This window comes from Botryllus schlosseri, chromosome 13, assembly GCF_051294905.1.
Source record: "Botryllus schlosseri isolate E-star chromosome 13, Bs_hap1, whole genome shotgun sequence".
In the NCBI taxonomy this organism is placed as follows: domain Eukaryota; kingdom Metazoa; phylum Chordata; class Ascidiacea; order Stolidobranchia; family Styelidae; genus Botryllus; species Botryllus schlosseri.
The window spans coordinates 4,517,234-4,532,098 of NC_137248.1; the positions used below are offsets into that span (position 1 = coordinate 4,517,234).

Here is a 14,865-nt window from a genome sequence, read left to right on the forward strand (position 1 = left end):
GATAGTGATAATATTTCGAAACAGTTTTCTTGTTTTAAAAATCCAAATTGTATAAAGTAATTAGTGTTTCCTAAAAACAGTCCAAGTAGAAGGGGAAGTAGTGTAGAAACATAAGCCCTTGAGTAAATAGTGCAAGCACACAAAACCTTGAGTATTCCGACAAAGTAGAAGACTTTCGTTACTGAAAACGCCTGATATTATCTTCGTGTGTAATTGAACCATTTTGACTTTATGTATTTTTATTTCTTCACCTTAGTTGTGCCGGTGGTGTTCGTGGAGCGAGCAGACGATATTTACGTCGATTCCGGAGCGACTGTCGTTTTTCAGTATACTCTCGAAAAAGAAGACGCCAAGGTTAGCTTGTAGTTCTTTCCATATGACATGAATTCGCGAAACGGTGGTGAGGTGTATTACCAATAAAGTTACGCCACGAACTCACGTAATGTTGACATAAAATGTATTGTGCACCCACACCATGATGACAATATAAACTCTTCGACGTTCATCCGAGTTGTTGCGGTCATGGGAGGAATGAAAAGAGCTGTTGCCAAAAATTTGGGCGCTCAAACACTGTCGAATAGGTCCAAACTACTGGCTGGGGGGGGGGGGCATAATGATATCGCCTAAACGTACTAAACTACAAGACGCACACGGTTTGAAATAGGCAATTCTTCATTGGGCAAATAATCTCGGTGTCTGCTGACGTTTAGAAGTGTTTTGCGGCGCCAATGCGGCGGTGATAAACCGATGTCTGTATTGTTTGTGAAAGTCGGCCGTCATCATGGAGCGTGTTCAAACCGACTAAGTATAGTTTCTCGTGTCCGTCTCTCAGTGATTCCTATGCTCCACAGGTGACTTGGTATAAAAACGGCGTGGAAATCGACGCGGACGACTCTCGATTCGAAATAGTCGCGGAGGGGGGCAAGCGGTCGCTTGCTGTCAAAGACTCCACTGTCGCAGATTCGGCGGTGTACACGATCAGCGGTTACGGTGGCAGCGACAAATCCCATTTAGTTGTGGACGGAGGTTTGTAGCCACTAGGTTTGCGCACCAAGATTCGAGTGCTCTAATCCGAAGCTGGTATATAGCAGTGCTTGGATTACTCGAGTCACGATTTTTAGTGACTCTACTTGACTAGAGTAATTTTTTCAAATGCGTAAAATCACTCGACTCAACTCGACTCGAGTCAATTTGTGCGTTGACTCAACTTGTACTCGAGTCATTGTGCATGACTCGAACCAAGTCATATGACTGGAGACTGAGGACAACCAAGATAGACATTTCGTTGCAACTCCTAAAAATAGTAAAGTCTCCACATCATTGGTATTTCGTCTATCAGGCCTGATACTTGGAAAATAGGGCCTGAAACTGTTAAGACTGAGGAAAATTACCATATTATGAATGCAAGCCATTCTATATCACCCGAGTAGAGTTAAAAAAGTGGGTTGAACCGGATGGAACTGAAAAACTGAACAGTGACCATGATGACTTGGAATCGGACTTGAGCCAAACCGCTACGACTCGGACTAGACCCTCTACTAGCTGACTTGGACTTGGACTTGACTCGGTTGTGAATTCAAAATGACTAGACTTGACTCGAGTCTAAACTATAAAAGTGACTCGGAACCTTGTGACCTGGTTACAACCCTGGTATAAACTGCAATTATTCCAGTCCAGTATAGGATAGTATAACAGGCCTATATAGTGACATTTTTTCGGGTAATACGTCGCCATCATCAGGTGCTCATTGCCACGAGAATGATATTATCAATTAACAACATAGTTTCGGCACTTTTATTTCCCCAGCGGAATCCTTGAAACCTCTGTTGGTCCTATCGCGACATCCCAAAGATATAGTAAACAGCTACAACCACAATCTTACGTTATTGGAAATGAAATTTCTGATCTATACCGACAGCATTGACCCTCACAAAGTTTAATGAAATAGGCATGGTTGAAATAATACTATTTATCTTTCCGTAGAGTAGAACTGGCTTTATATTCTTTGTGTTCACATGAAGGTACGTATTTGAACAGTTCACATCATTCATACTCTCGACTCGACTCTGAGCCTACTACACTGGAATCACTCTGGTACTCGATATTCCGCATTAGTCACAGTAAAGAACTCTTATAAATTACATCATGCATAACTCCTATCAACGGTTTCAGTTCGTCCCGCCTATTTCTCGAACTCGATACACGGAGGGGAGTACGCCCACGACGAGGGCGTGGCTGAAATTGAATGCTCCGTCGTTCCTTCGGATCTGTACGGGGACGGGGAACAGCCCGAATGTATTTGGTAGGATTTGTGGTGTTCTTTCGGAAAAATAATGTCGCGTTCGAATGGAAGTTCTGACTTGGCGGGTACGTGAATTGAGCCGCGCCAAACCTTTTTAGAATGGTGACTATGAAAGGGCTGCCACGTTCGTGAGACTGTTCAAGTCAATAGGCTATCAGGCCTAAAGCTCTCTATATAGTGCTGCAAGCCAACGACTGCTCCATTTGAACGCTTTTTCTCAATTGTCGCCAATCTACTTAGACAGTTGTAACCAAAAATTATTGGAAATTACTAAAATTTTACCTTTTTGTGCAAATGAAAGATTTTTTACAAGTGAAAAATGTAAATTTTCAATTTTCTGGTCAAACTTATTCATTTTTATTCAAGGAACACTCGGTCTACTGACAATCCATCGTTGGGTATAAGCATTTTACTTTAATACACTATACTATTGCTTATATCTGTTCTATTTGCCGCGGATTGAAATCAAAACAATTAGCTTTTAACTTGTTATTAAATATAGTAAACCCGATGATAAGCCTTGGCTTAAGCTTGTGTCATAGTATCGAGCGGCGATTTATTTGTTCAAGACTACCGTGCATTACAAGCGTCATCACTACAAATCTTGTAGGTTTAATCTAAGAAATAGTAAGTTGCGTTATTTTCTATTAGGTCGTTCGTACCTGTATAAGTGTACTATGTATATGTTCGTTCTCGTTGTGAGCAATTTGTCCGCATGTCGTGACGCGCACAAGCGTTGTATAAACGATTTTCAGGTATCACAACGGAGACCGACTGGAAGCGGGAGACGAGAAATACGAGATAATTATCGAAGGAAACCGAAGAGTTCTGAAGGTGATGAAATGATATTAAGGTTTGCAGGGTACGGTAAAATGACAGATTATCACCAGCAGAAACTATTGTTATAGCGCTCGGTTTGTTGCACTTCCGATAAGGGTACCGCACGCTTTTTGTCAGGCTGTAACGTTAGTCTTTTTTTGAAGATCTTGAATTTGAATCACGAAGACAGCGGCGAAATCGTATGCAGATGTGGCGGGGACGAGAAGAGATGCGAGATCGAAGTTGAAAGTAAGTGGCGCCTGAAATTAGCGACCTCTGTTATCGTCATTGCGCAACATAGGATCTCAAAAGTGAATTATTAGTTCCTCGTATACCACGATTTACGTTACTGCAATATTGACTGTATTACTCGACTCGAATCAGGTTTAAGTACTCAAAACATTCCGCCCAGATCATACTATAATTATCACCATTCATCACTAATTGATATCTAAGATACGCGTGAACCCAAATCACATGTCGTAATTCAAGCCATCTGCAGCGCGCCTTATCTCTTGCAGGACCTCCGCCACCTCCCCCGAAGCTACCGGAGTTGCACCAGGAAGATGCCGGTGAGGATCTTTACCGGTTGTTACATATATTCTCTCAACTTTATCAACTATTTGTAACTTAATGACATTACAGGAATATATTCCTGTGTTAAGTACGAGTTTGGTAAATTGTTCTGGCACAGAGATGAAGTTTATTAAACTTACTATGCGACAAAGTATAACTGAAATTCAAGTAGCAGTAGCGTAAATTTATTCTCAAGTGCAAGTATAGAAGTTCCGATTTTACAGTAATTAAGATATATGTATTTTAGGTTTAGAACTCAGAGCTGAAGTAGAATTAGTCTAAAATCATACTCAGACGAAGTAGCCCAAGCAGAGGCAAAACCTATTTCAGTACTGCGGCAAAGTTGATGTAGGCCCTACACTTCGTCACTGACGAGACGACCTCTGTGAAATACACGGTAAGTAGTTGAACACGAGAACGCAACACCCAACATCTTAAATAGACAGAGTACGTACCGACTGCTCTGTATAAGGCGAGCGAGTATAATCAACCGAAAACAACAAAGTAACGATGGAAACTAAAAATAACGACGCAGTACACTTACTGACAATATATTGGCAGCGATCAACTTCGTGCAAGGTCTGCGGTCGGAAGCGCTCACCGGCAGCATGCGCTTGTACTGCGTGTTGGAGAAGTTACGCGAGGACGTGAAGATCATTTGGTACAAGGACGACGTCGAGCTTGACGTGAACGGGAAAGAGTGGAAGGTAAGACGACGCGTTGTTTGCCGCCTTTTGGGTAAAAGTCAAGTTGTACCCGCGGATTTTCAATGTTGCAATTATCCGTTTGCGGACGAATATATTAATAACAAAGCTGGTCAACGCAGTCAGCGTTGGTACTCGGGTAGAAACAGAAGTCACGCCGTGAATTTATACTTTATTCCAAGTGTAGAAGTAGCAATTCAAAGATGTGTCCAAGGAACTCCAAGTGGAGGTTGGAAATAAAATCTGTACTCAATTATGTTTGGTCGACGGGTCGCATCTTTAGCAGTTAATCGGAGGTGGCCAATTACGAAATTGCAGGGTGCGCCTTCTCGGCGACCTGAAGATGACAAATCACAGTAATACAAATAGGTGCGATTTCCGAAATAAAGTCAGTTACCGTGATACACCGGCTATTTGGCCAGTTGTCATGTCAATTACACTGATATAAGTGGTGTTAGCATTACGGCTGTTAAAAAATGACATTTTTATTCAAATTGTCCTGGCTACTTGATGAAATTGTTAGGTGTTGGTGCAATTCTAACCGATAGAGGCATTGCTGCATTGTGTCTATTTATTTAAAATAGATATCAAAATTTCACTGGCTTCCCCATGAAATTGTTATCTTATCCGAAAATAAGGTTGAAAATCATATTTGGCTCAAGTCCAACCCGTACAAGCAAAGTTATTGGAGTACAAAATTTTGTATTTGGAAAAAATAGTATTTACTGTGGCAAATTCTTTAATTATTTATTATAAGTAGGGCAAGTTTTTGTTGCACTAAAATCGCGAGAAAGTTGCACTAATAATTTTTGTTGAATTAGTAGGGTATGAGACGATCTAAAGGTTCTGTTATATAACCCAGTTCCTGCAGAGCTGTCATATTTGTTACTTTGCCATTTCACGAACATCCTGGCCAGACCGCCAAAATGATATTTTCCCCGGTTCGCAGCAAGAAAATTACGAAATGTTGGAATAATTTCCGCCAAAAAATCCAAACAGCATAGCGATAACCCTCTCCCCCTGAAACAAGTCAAATAACTCACGCCAAACCCCTAAGGTCTGCAAACTTAACCCAAGGCGTTGCGGGAAAATTCATTCTTGACGACATTAACAAAATCAATAACCTGAATAAGGTGACCCAGTGAAAATGTAATTTTCGGTAGTCTCGCCTGGGCCTTCGTGAAATCGGAAACTATCTCAAATTCAAATGGGAAACTATCTCAAATTCAAACGACAGAATTAACAAAGTAATATATTTACGTAATGTTCGGACACGGTCGTACTTGGAACGGGTAGTTGAAGTTCTTGCTTGCTAGGCATTTGGTCACAGATAACAGATGCACCTAATCCATCATATAGCTCTTTGTTATGCAAATCAAAGAGAATAGAACCATTATAGAAATAGTTCATAGCATGTTTTTAAATCACTTCTTTACGTTTTGACGCAATATTTGATAAAAGTTGCAGTAAAAATTGGTATGAAAAATGGAGAAAAGTTGATCATCAATAACTTTGTTTCTACTGGTTCGAATCGAATCAAATTTGTTGTGCATCATTTTTTCACACAATCCAACATTTTAATGGGGTAGCCAGTAAAATTTGAAAACATTTCATGTTTATTTTTATTAAATAAATCCAAAACTTTTTCTCGTATACCATTGCCACTGTAAGTTGGAATTGATCCAAGACTCGTGTGCAGCGTTTTTTTAGGTTACCTAACAATCTTATCAAGTAGCCGGTAATATTTATAAAAGAAAGGTATTTTTGAACAGCCCCAGTAAACATATCAGGAAACTAAGTTTCTACTTTACAAAATCACATTAGTAAGTATTCGGTATTCGGTAGAGGTGAAAGTAATCTAAAACGTAACCACTACTTTGGTAAGCGGTACAAGTAAGCGAAACCTAATTGAGTACTCGGAAAAAGTACTTCGTTACTGACCACATCTGCGTAGCAACATCCGTGTGCTTTTTGTGTTGCAGTGTCTGATAGATCGCGAGAGTGGTCTCGTGTCTCTACTCTTTCGGGAACCTACTGCGGAGATGGCGGCCGCGACCTACACTTGCGAGTTCATCACGAGTCATTCCATCTTTGACACGAAAGTCAACTTCACTTTTGCCGCCGGCGGTAAGTTGAGCTATCAAGTGTTAGTGCTGATTGGCGCGCAGTTCCGGTCTTTCGTACTCTGCATATAATACTGATTACTAGTCTGCTCACGAGATAACTGTATAACCTTATCTGACATCTACTTCTACGCCAGTTCATTTTCATCGCATGCCCTTTTCATCTTATCTTCTAATACTCTTCCTTCTAGGGTTGCATTTTAAACAAAAATCAATTTCAAACAAACATGTTTAAAACAAGGCCCTCGTTTGAAACATGTTTTTTTAAACCATGACGTCAGGAATGTTCAATTGTGACGTCATAAAGGATTGACATTGACAATTGAAAATATGGGGTAAATATAGCTCCTTTGACGAAATATCTGTACTGTTGCTATAGAACCGAGTATTTTGAGGGTTCCAACCATCCCATATCGATAAACTTCGGCTATATCGGGTGGTAATTGTCCGTAGGCTCATACAACATGTTTTTGGAAAGTATTTACATAATTATGTCATTATTTTACAACTTGAAAAAAAACACAATTTTTGAAGGTATTTGTTTAAAAAGGCCGTTTGTTATAAATACAACCCTACTTCTTTCAGAGTTCAGACTATACATGCCTCTTATTTATAAATATGAATACATGATCTAACTAAGCCAACGTGAGAGATTGATTGAGAGACTGCTCCAAGTCGTTTGGTCTCCTTCCAACATTTTCGTTATATCATAATCTAGTGGTGTTTTGAAATGATAAAATTAATAATGAACTGAACTAATCGGTATCATCGCGAGATACGTAAAATTTCTCTCGGCCTTCGTTCGGATTCGATCGATTAAAACTTCGTGACCATCCGGTAGATGTCACTGATGAGTAACAATGCAACACTGCTCAAAAGCGAATTCAATCCCGACTAATCAAGGTTTTGATGGAGTATTTCGTTGATGACTTTGCGCTTTCAATCGATTTTAGGAACTCATTATCTACAACTTCCATCTTCCAATATTTCCCATAATGCATGTTCTTTTTGTACGCGGGGTGCTGTCGGGTTTATTCGCTCCAATCCGTGTCGATTATCAGTTACAATTATTCGAGTCGACTTTTTCAGGTAACGAAAATAGATGCTTTCACTCCAAGCGTAATAGTTTTATTTTGCCCTGCCATCATTGAAATATCGCGATTGTCGGGTCAAACTTACTCAGTAATATACTGGTGATTCGATGAGCACGCAGACGTAACTATTTCCATACTTTTCCGACGGCAGAATTCGAGAAAGTTTCCAAGGAGGCGGAGAAGCTGCAAGAACAGGAGGACAAGGAAAGGCGAGAGCGTCTGGAGGACAGAAGGCGGAAGAGGGCGGAGTTGAGAAAAAAGAGGGAAGAAGAAGAGAAGAGGAAACGCAAAACGACACCGGTATATAAATATGATTTTCAAAATCGGCTTTACGCGTACATCTCACTTTTTGTAAACCGAGCGTGAGACTTCGCAACGCGAGAATAGTCGAAATGGTCGGGAACGAAGTCCAGCGATTTGTAAAATAACCTTATAGTTTGAGATCTGTTTTTTTCGATCTATACTTCATGTCATGCTTGCTTCACTTGAACTGTAACCTACGCTTGTCCTTCGGATATTATATATATACCTTTATATATATACCTTTAACTTAATTTTTGGCGATGTTCATAATTATAGTTTTCACTGAAAGCAAAAACCCTGTATCCTTATGGGGATGTAGCGTAATGGTGGAGTGTCCGGCTTCGTGATCTGTAGGTCATGGGCTAGATCCCCCGCCCGGCCAGACCAAAGACCTGAACAGTAACACTGGTATTCATGGCTTCCCAGCTTGGCGCTCAGCATTACCGGGATAGCACGGAGGGGTGCTGCCAGACTTAAAAAGCCTTAAAAGACTGTCTCTGCACCTTTCTTGCCACAGATCGTGTGTATGTATATCATACTGAGCACATCACATCATGGGATATATCTCCATAAGGGTTTGTGTGTTTAAATGGTTTTTAGCAGTTGGAATGGGTGTGGAAAGGTGTATGTTTTCACTATGACACGATGCAACCGCTATGTATAATGCTAATGGAGTATCCTCAGTGACGTTTATGCCATTTTTTGTGGTGGCGGACTGATTATATTGGGTACAGTGTGACACTGCTGTGAAGCAATGGTTCAGTTGTTTCCAAATGAAGAAAAGAAAACATGACGGCACGCAGTCATATTGAAAACTCGGAAAATTAGCATACCTCATCAATCATGACGATAAATGTGAGGTGAAAATTTATCAGGACAAAATCAGCTAGTGTATTCGAGCTCTATATTCGATTGAGTTGGCTTCCGCTGGTCGGATCATGATTTTGGAAAGCACTGGCAATATCACGTCTGTTCCATATTGAAATTGACAGCCGTAGACTATATACTAAGCAAAACACGTAGACAAAAACGTCTGGTCGTCATTATAGATTATTGCCAAACCAATCGAAACGTGACCCAAAGTTATTTTTCTCAGACTGCTGTTAACGAGGCGCGTAAACAGGACGAATGTAAGTATAGAGTTAGTCTAAAATTCTTCGAAAACCTTCCAGTATACACGTTGCCGCACCTTGTTGCAGTGACGTGCGACGGCATCGCGCACGGCGTCGACAGGACCGGCCAAATCGTGCTTACGTCACAGGTGAGATAAGGATCTGTTGGACGCCGGCATCGTTGGGAATTTTTAGATGGACTTCGTCCAGACCGTTGCTCGATAGGTCACGACGCGTCACGCGTACGTTTTTCGGAACTGATATTTGGGAAGCGTATCCGGACTGCGTGACGAGAATGCGAGAATGCTATCACGTCTGTTGCAGACTTGGACAGCTAGATAATTCTAATTGTCTCATTACACCTATTAGAGCGAAATATCGGTAATCTAATTATAACCTTATTCCTGGTCCTGAAAATGCTGCTGTAGAACTGGACAGTGCGAAACGAGCCAAGCTTGTCGTATACATCCGTTGTTATTCTTTTTCGTATAAGAATGAACTATGGTTTGATATCAACTGAACTTTTTGTAATTCATTGCAATTCGGAATAGCTCAATTTCCAAGTTATTACGAATTCAGTAATTCTAATTCTAATATAATTCGAAAAAGCTGAGCTTTCTCTAGTGGTCTAGCTCTGGTCCATCAGCCTTGTGCTATATGTTTCGAATGCTATGATCCAGGATTGTAACGGCTCGAGTCACGATTATTTTGGTGACTCGGGTGATTGTTTCAAATGCGTCAAATGACTCGACTCGACTAGAGTCAATTTGTGTATTGATTCGACTGGTACTCCAGTCAGTGTGCATGACTCGAACCAAGTCGTATGACTCGAGACTATAGGTCGGCCACGACAGATGTTTTATTGTAACTTTCAAGAATTTTATTTCGTCTATCAGTCCTGATACTTGGAAAATAAGGCCAGAAACTGCGTCAGGACTGAGAAAAATTACGATTATATGAATGTAAGCCATTCTATATCAATCGAGCAGAGTTGAAAAAGGTGGGTTGAACCGGATTGAACTCAAAACTGAACAGTGAACACAATGACTTGGACTTGTACTCGAATCACAAGACTATGACTCGGACTCGACCCTCTACTCACTGACTTGGACTTGGACTTGATTCGGTGGTGAATTGAAAATGACTCGACTTGGCTTGAGTCAAAACTATAAAAGTTAGATTGACTTGTGACTCGGAACCTTGTGATTTGGTTACAACTCTGCTATGATCAAGGCACTACGGGGTGAGGAGAAAATATCGAAACGGCGATTCTTCTCGTTGATAAAATATTTCTCTCTGGTAAATATTGCGTATAATTTCGTTATTCGAAAAGATTGCCTCTTACTACTTCATTCTGTTTCGAGTACCTGAATCTTTCCCAGCCCTAGTGCTTACCAGTGCTCCGCGAAAAATGAATTTCCTAAGCATAACAACAGAGGCTTAACCAGGCCTGATATATACCTGGTTCGGGAGCTGATGATTTTGACCGGACTTGATCGTGTAAAGCTGTTTCTGGGACCGGCTTTGTGACGAATCCTATATCATAAATTGGGATTCGATTTGGCCGACTCTGGTACACAAAACATGTAAATGCTTCAATTGCTCTAATGTTATACACATTTATGACATTTTAAGCGCTATATAAACAGAAAAAGACAAATCAATACGTTTGTTCAGGTGTCTGGTTGTTGTTGTTTGTGGTATTCATGGTGTTTGTCGACTACAATGGTCATTTACACCAGTCCAATCTTCCTTATTTTCGATTCCGTACCTGCCGACTTGTGGCACGGCCCACTTATAGGCTTTTTAAGAACACCGCTTACTCGGATCATTTGTTCAGGTGTCTGGTATGAGTGGAAATGCCGACGTTTCATGGACGAAAAATGGCAGCAAGCTGGAAGGCGTCCGCTACCTTACTTCGGCTGTCGACGACACAGTGGAATTGACCATCACGGTATCGATATGTTGTTTTGACTGACAAAAGCCGTATCGTTTAGCGATTTTAAGACCAATTTAAACATTTAAATTGCGAAATACGAAATACGTGTTCGAAACAGGGATGTGGCTATAGCATCCAATTATTTTGCTGCTTTGTGGATTGTAAATAACGGGAACACCTGCGTTACTTTCAGTAGTTCAATCCTGTTGTAATATTCTAATTCGGTGGGGCAACACTGGGGCTGACCTTCATCTTAATGGCGCTCGGCGCGCTATTACATACTCATATCCTGAGTTAGACCGTAACTAAGTACTTCTACTTTTTCGGAGCACTAAAGCAAGTTTTCCCTGCTTGCCCAACTGACTCAAGTTCTTATGCGCCCTTCTTTCCAAGAACAACCACCTCCGATTAACTTCTAACTGTATATGACCCCTCCACCAAACATACCATATAGAAACTAATTAGTTGAATACTTTCCAGACCTCCATTTCCTACTCCCACTAGAAGTAGTGTTTACAGGTTTTGGAAATCACTACTTTCCTCTGATGCACCGGACGAACGCCATCTTCCTATGGTTTTCTTAACCTCATCTATTAAAATTCGCAGCGTAACTTCGAACCTATATACCATTTACCCCAGTGGTTCTCAGCCGGGGGTCCACGGAGCATTTTCAGGGGGTCCGCGAGCAATGTTCCCTCTAAGCTGCGCACGTACGCAAATGCGCAGTGCTGGCACGGTCTCTGCGCACAGAAAATCTAAGTTGCGCACAAAAAATCCGAAGTGATGACCTTTTTTTAGTCGTTACGCACTGTTTTCCAAGGGTCTGCGCAGTGAGTTGGTGAGTGTGCGCAGACTCGTCAAAAATTAGAGGGAACATTGTCCGCGAGACCTCCACATTGGCAAAATGATTGATAGCCTAATTTGTATTTTTTCAATTAGGTAAATCACGAGACCGATTCGCTTCATAAGTGGTATATCATATCATCGACCCATATCACAAAAATGGCCGTCGGAAATGAAATATCCCACTGTGCAAACTCCTTTTAATTGATAAATTGACAGCAGCCTAATGATACAAACATATGTTACTATTTCAAGATGTTTTGTCGGAGTTTGTGAAAAAATTGAAAAGTTTTAGTACTAAGGTCAATCAGGGTGACCACCTATCTTTGTGCAAATGGATTTTCATCACTCGTTCATATCAGATCAAAAGTGGGGTTTCGAAGATACGACCACTTATTTCAATAAATTCACCTGCAAAATTCGCTTTGAAATAATAAAAATCGATGTAATTTCTACATAATGCATGATGCTATTTATAAGATAGTCATTTTGTTGCTGTTTATCAGTATCATACAGTTGAATTTTGCACAAGTCATATCACGGTCGCACGATAATTGAGCTAAATTTGAACGAAAACTTCAGGGGGTCCGCGGTGGTGCCTGACGGCCAAAAGAGGTCCGCGAAGACAAAAAGGTTGAGAACCACGGATTTACCCCATATACCCTGTATACCCTTTCCTGGCTCTGTCGCACGAAACCTTTCGTTTGTGTTATAACTTCTCTTACGCTTGCAGGAGCCCACCGCTGACGATTTGGGAACTTACACGTGTAGGATCAAATCACCGAACAGCTCGGCTGAAATGAGCATCGACATAACAGGAAAAGGTCCGTGTATAGGTGCCACCACTCCAGCATTGCATGCGTTCCCGTGTGTTATGTCACTTTCAAAATCGCGTGTCCCACGGCCGAAGTTACGTGCTCGCAATTCAAGTGTATCATGTGTGGATTTTTTAGTTTTCGATGACATCTTTGCTAAAAGCGTGGAAGTCCGTGAGAAGATGTCGGAGGTAAAGAAGGTCGAAGAAGCTGCTGATAAAGTCCTGTCTGACGTAGCAGTCGATTCGTCCGATGATGACGAAGATCTAGTTACAGTGAGGATCTAAGACATTCTGGTTTTGTAGACAAAATTCCCGGTTCCACAATGCTAGTAATGATAATTACTATAGTCGCCCCGCCCAGTCAGAATTTTTAACCTTTTGGTAATTGTACAGGCCACTAGCCTGTATTTATTATGACAGTATCCGCAGCTAACTTATCAAGTTCTGATCTAAATATGAGAGAGATTATATCTTGTTTCTGACAAGGACCGCATATGACCCCTGGAATATTTCAGTAACGTTGTGTTAGATTTTATTTATTATAATCGAATTCGATTTTATTCATGTTGACTATGGATCACCATACGCACTTCCACGCCTTGTCAATCGCCATAAGTACGTTGTCCGTTCAGTGGATTTCGTACCTGATAACAGTCGGCCGTAAAGCTAGGATCTGCGGTCCTGCGATCCACGGAACTATGGGAAACGATAAGAAACTTTTCACAACCTTCGCCTCTACATCAAAACGCCCATTTGGCCCATCGGCTGAAAACGCCGCGTTGAATATAACGTATATTTCTAACTGACACACATAGTTTTTGCCTTAAGCGAAATTCGTGTCAGGATTTGTTCTCTTCTTTGACTTTTTTGAAAGTGTCCTCGGAGGACGCCCAAATGTCCTCTTTTTTGAGAATTTTGGTCAAATTTACGGCCAAACTCGACTGAAATACCGTAAATGAGCACCGAAGTTACGCTCTGGCGGGTATTTCGGGAGCTGAACAGGAAAGTTTTTTTTTGTTCAGTCAACCATCTGATAATGTGAACGAAAAAACTGTATTTTGGGCGCTGAGCGAGAAAGTTGACCTTGTTTTAGTCAACCGACCACGATGTGGGAAAAACTGACCATTTTTTCAGATTTCCAAATATGGTAACCCTAGATTATGCACCAGACACATGTACTATGAAAGGTTTCAACGACTTTCAAAATTGAGTATGGTCAAGTCCAATATCTACCTGATGTCATTGATTTGTTCCCTCCCAACGACAAGGGCCAAGTTGCACTGTGTAGGCATGGGTACAAATCAGGTCATTGACAGGCACTTCCTGGTGCAAGATGCCGCTTTCAGACACATTCTATTGGGTGAAACGATTCAATTGCACCAATCCTTAGGGAGATATATGCCAGGGGTGCAATGGTACCACCTTTATGTGCAATGGGTCGTACACGAATACAGAACCCACCCCTGGGATATATATCCGTCAGAGTTGGTATATGAGACACCTTTTCGCCCGTTTAAATTGTTTTGAAAGCAGAATTATGTTTCATAAAGTATCGGCAACCTTATCTGCACTCTGAGCTACGGTGGAAATGACCGACATGCACGATTTTCGTTTAAGGCGTCAAAATCAGCTTCACTCTATTGCAGCGGTTCTCAACCTTTTTTGACACGCGCCCCCCTTGGCGATGGTCAAAAAATCGTGCCCCCTGACCCCCCTTGCATTTATCGTCATCTCAAAAACAGCACATCATCTAATACAGAGGTGGGCAACCTTCTGGCTAATCATGGCCGCATTTCGATTACTTATGTAGCCTAAGGCCGCATTCCAGGGCATAGCCGCAATGAACGATCTGGACGCAAAATACCTACGGCAAACTGTCCATATCCATTCCCGGTGAACTCCGAACTATTCTACTTTTCACAGCGGCCTATTGTACGCACCGAAATCACGAGTGGCAATGTTTGGAATAGTTGCTGGAAGTGCATATTGTCGCGAAAATTTTTCAGAGCCGCAAATGAATTGTTATTTCTTGACGATTCCCATTCCAGCTCAGATTAAGAAGGGCGCTACTGCATTTAATCGAAAAATGAACTCTTGTTGTCGCGGAGCGCGAAGAAAATTTCAAGATAAAAAAAATCTCTCGAAAATTCGGGAGTGAATTCGTAATTGCAATTTGCATGTCTACGGCCGCCAACACATACTAATTGAATTAGGCGTCGACGGCCGCACAAAT

At 41.3% G+C, this 14,865-nt stretch overlaps 1 protein-coding gene across 2 annotated transcripts in view; it reads left to right on the forward strand.

Moving 5' to 3' along the window:
* The window catches only part of LOC145454595 (uncharacterized), a 37,863-nt gene that overhangs the window by 22,084 nt on the left and 914 nt on the right, over positions 1–14,865 (forward strand). For both annotated transcript variants that reach the window (XM_080332587.1, XM_080332589.1), the window contains 14 exons: positions 257–354; positions 852–1,026; positions 2,173–2,302; positions 3,058–3,136; positions 3,286–3,370; positions 3,643–3,693; positions 4,259–4,404; positions 6,384–6,528; positions 7,770–7,918; positions 9,018–9,051; positions 9,121–9,182; positions 10,874–10,987; positions 12,549–12,639; positions 12,769–12,905. In XM_080332587.1, coding sequence (XP_080188713.1) covers positions 257–354; positions 852–1,026; positions 2,173–2,302; positions 3,058–3,136; positions 3,286–3,370; positions 3,643–3,693; positions 4,259–4,404; positions 6,384–6,528; positions 7,770–7,918; positions 9,018–9,051; positions 9,121–9,182; positions 10,874–10,987; positions 12,549–12,639; positions 12,769–12,905 — 1,496 coding nt within the window. The remainder of the gene's footprint in view (positions 1–256; positions 355–851; positions 1,027–2,172; positions 2,303–3,057; positions 3,137–3,285; positions 3,371–3,642; positions 3,694–4,258; positions 4,405–6,383; positions 6,529–7,769; positions 7,919–9,017; positions 9,052–9,120; positions 9,183–10,873; positions 10,988–12,548; positions 12,640–12,768; positions 12,906–14,865) is intronic.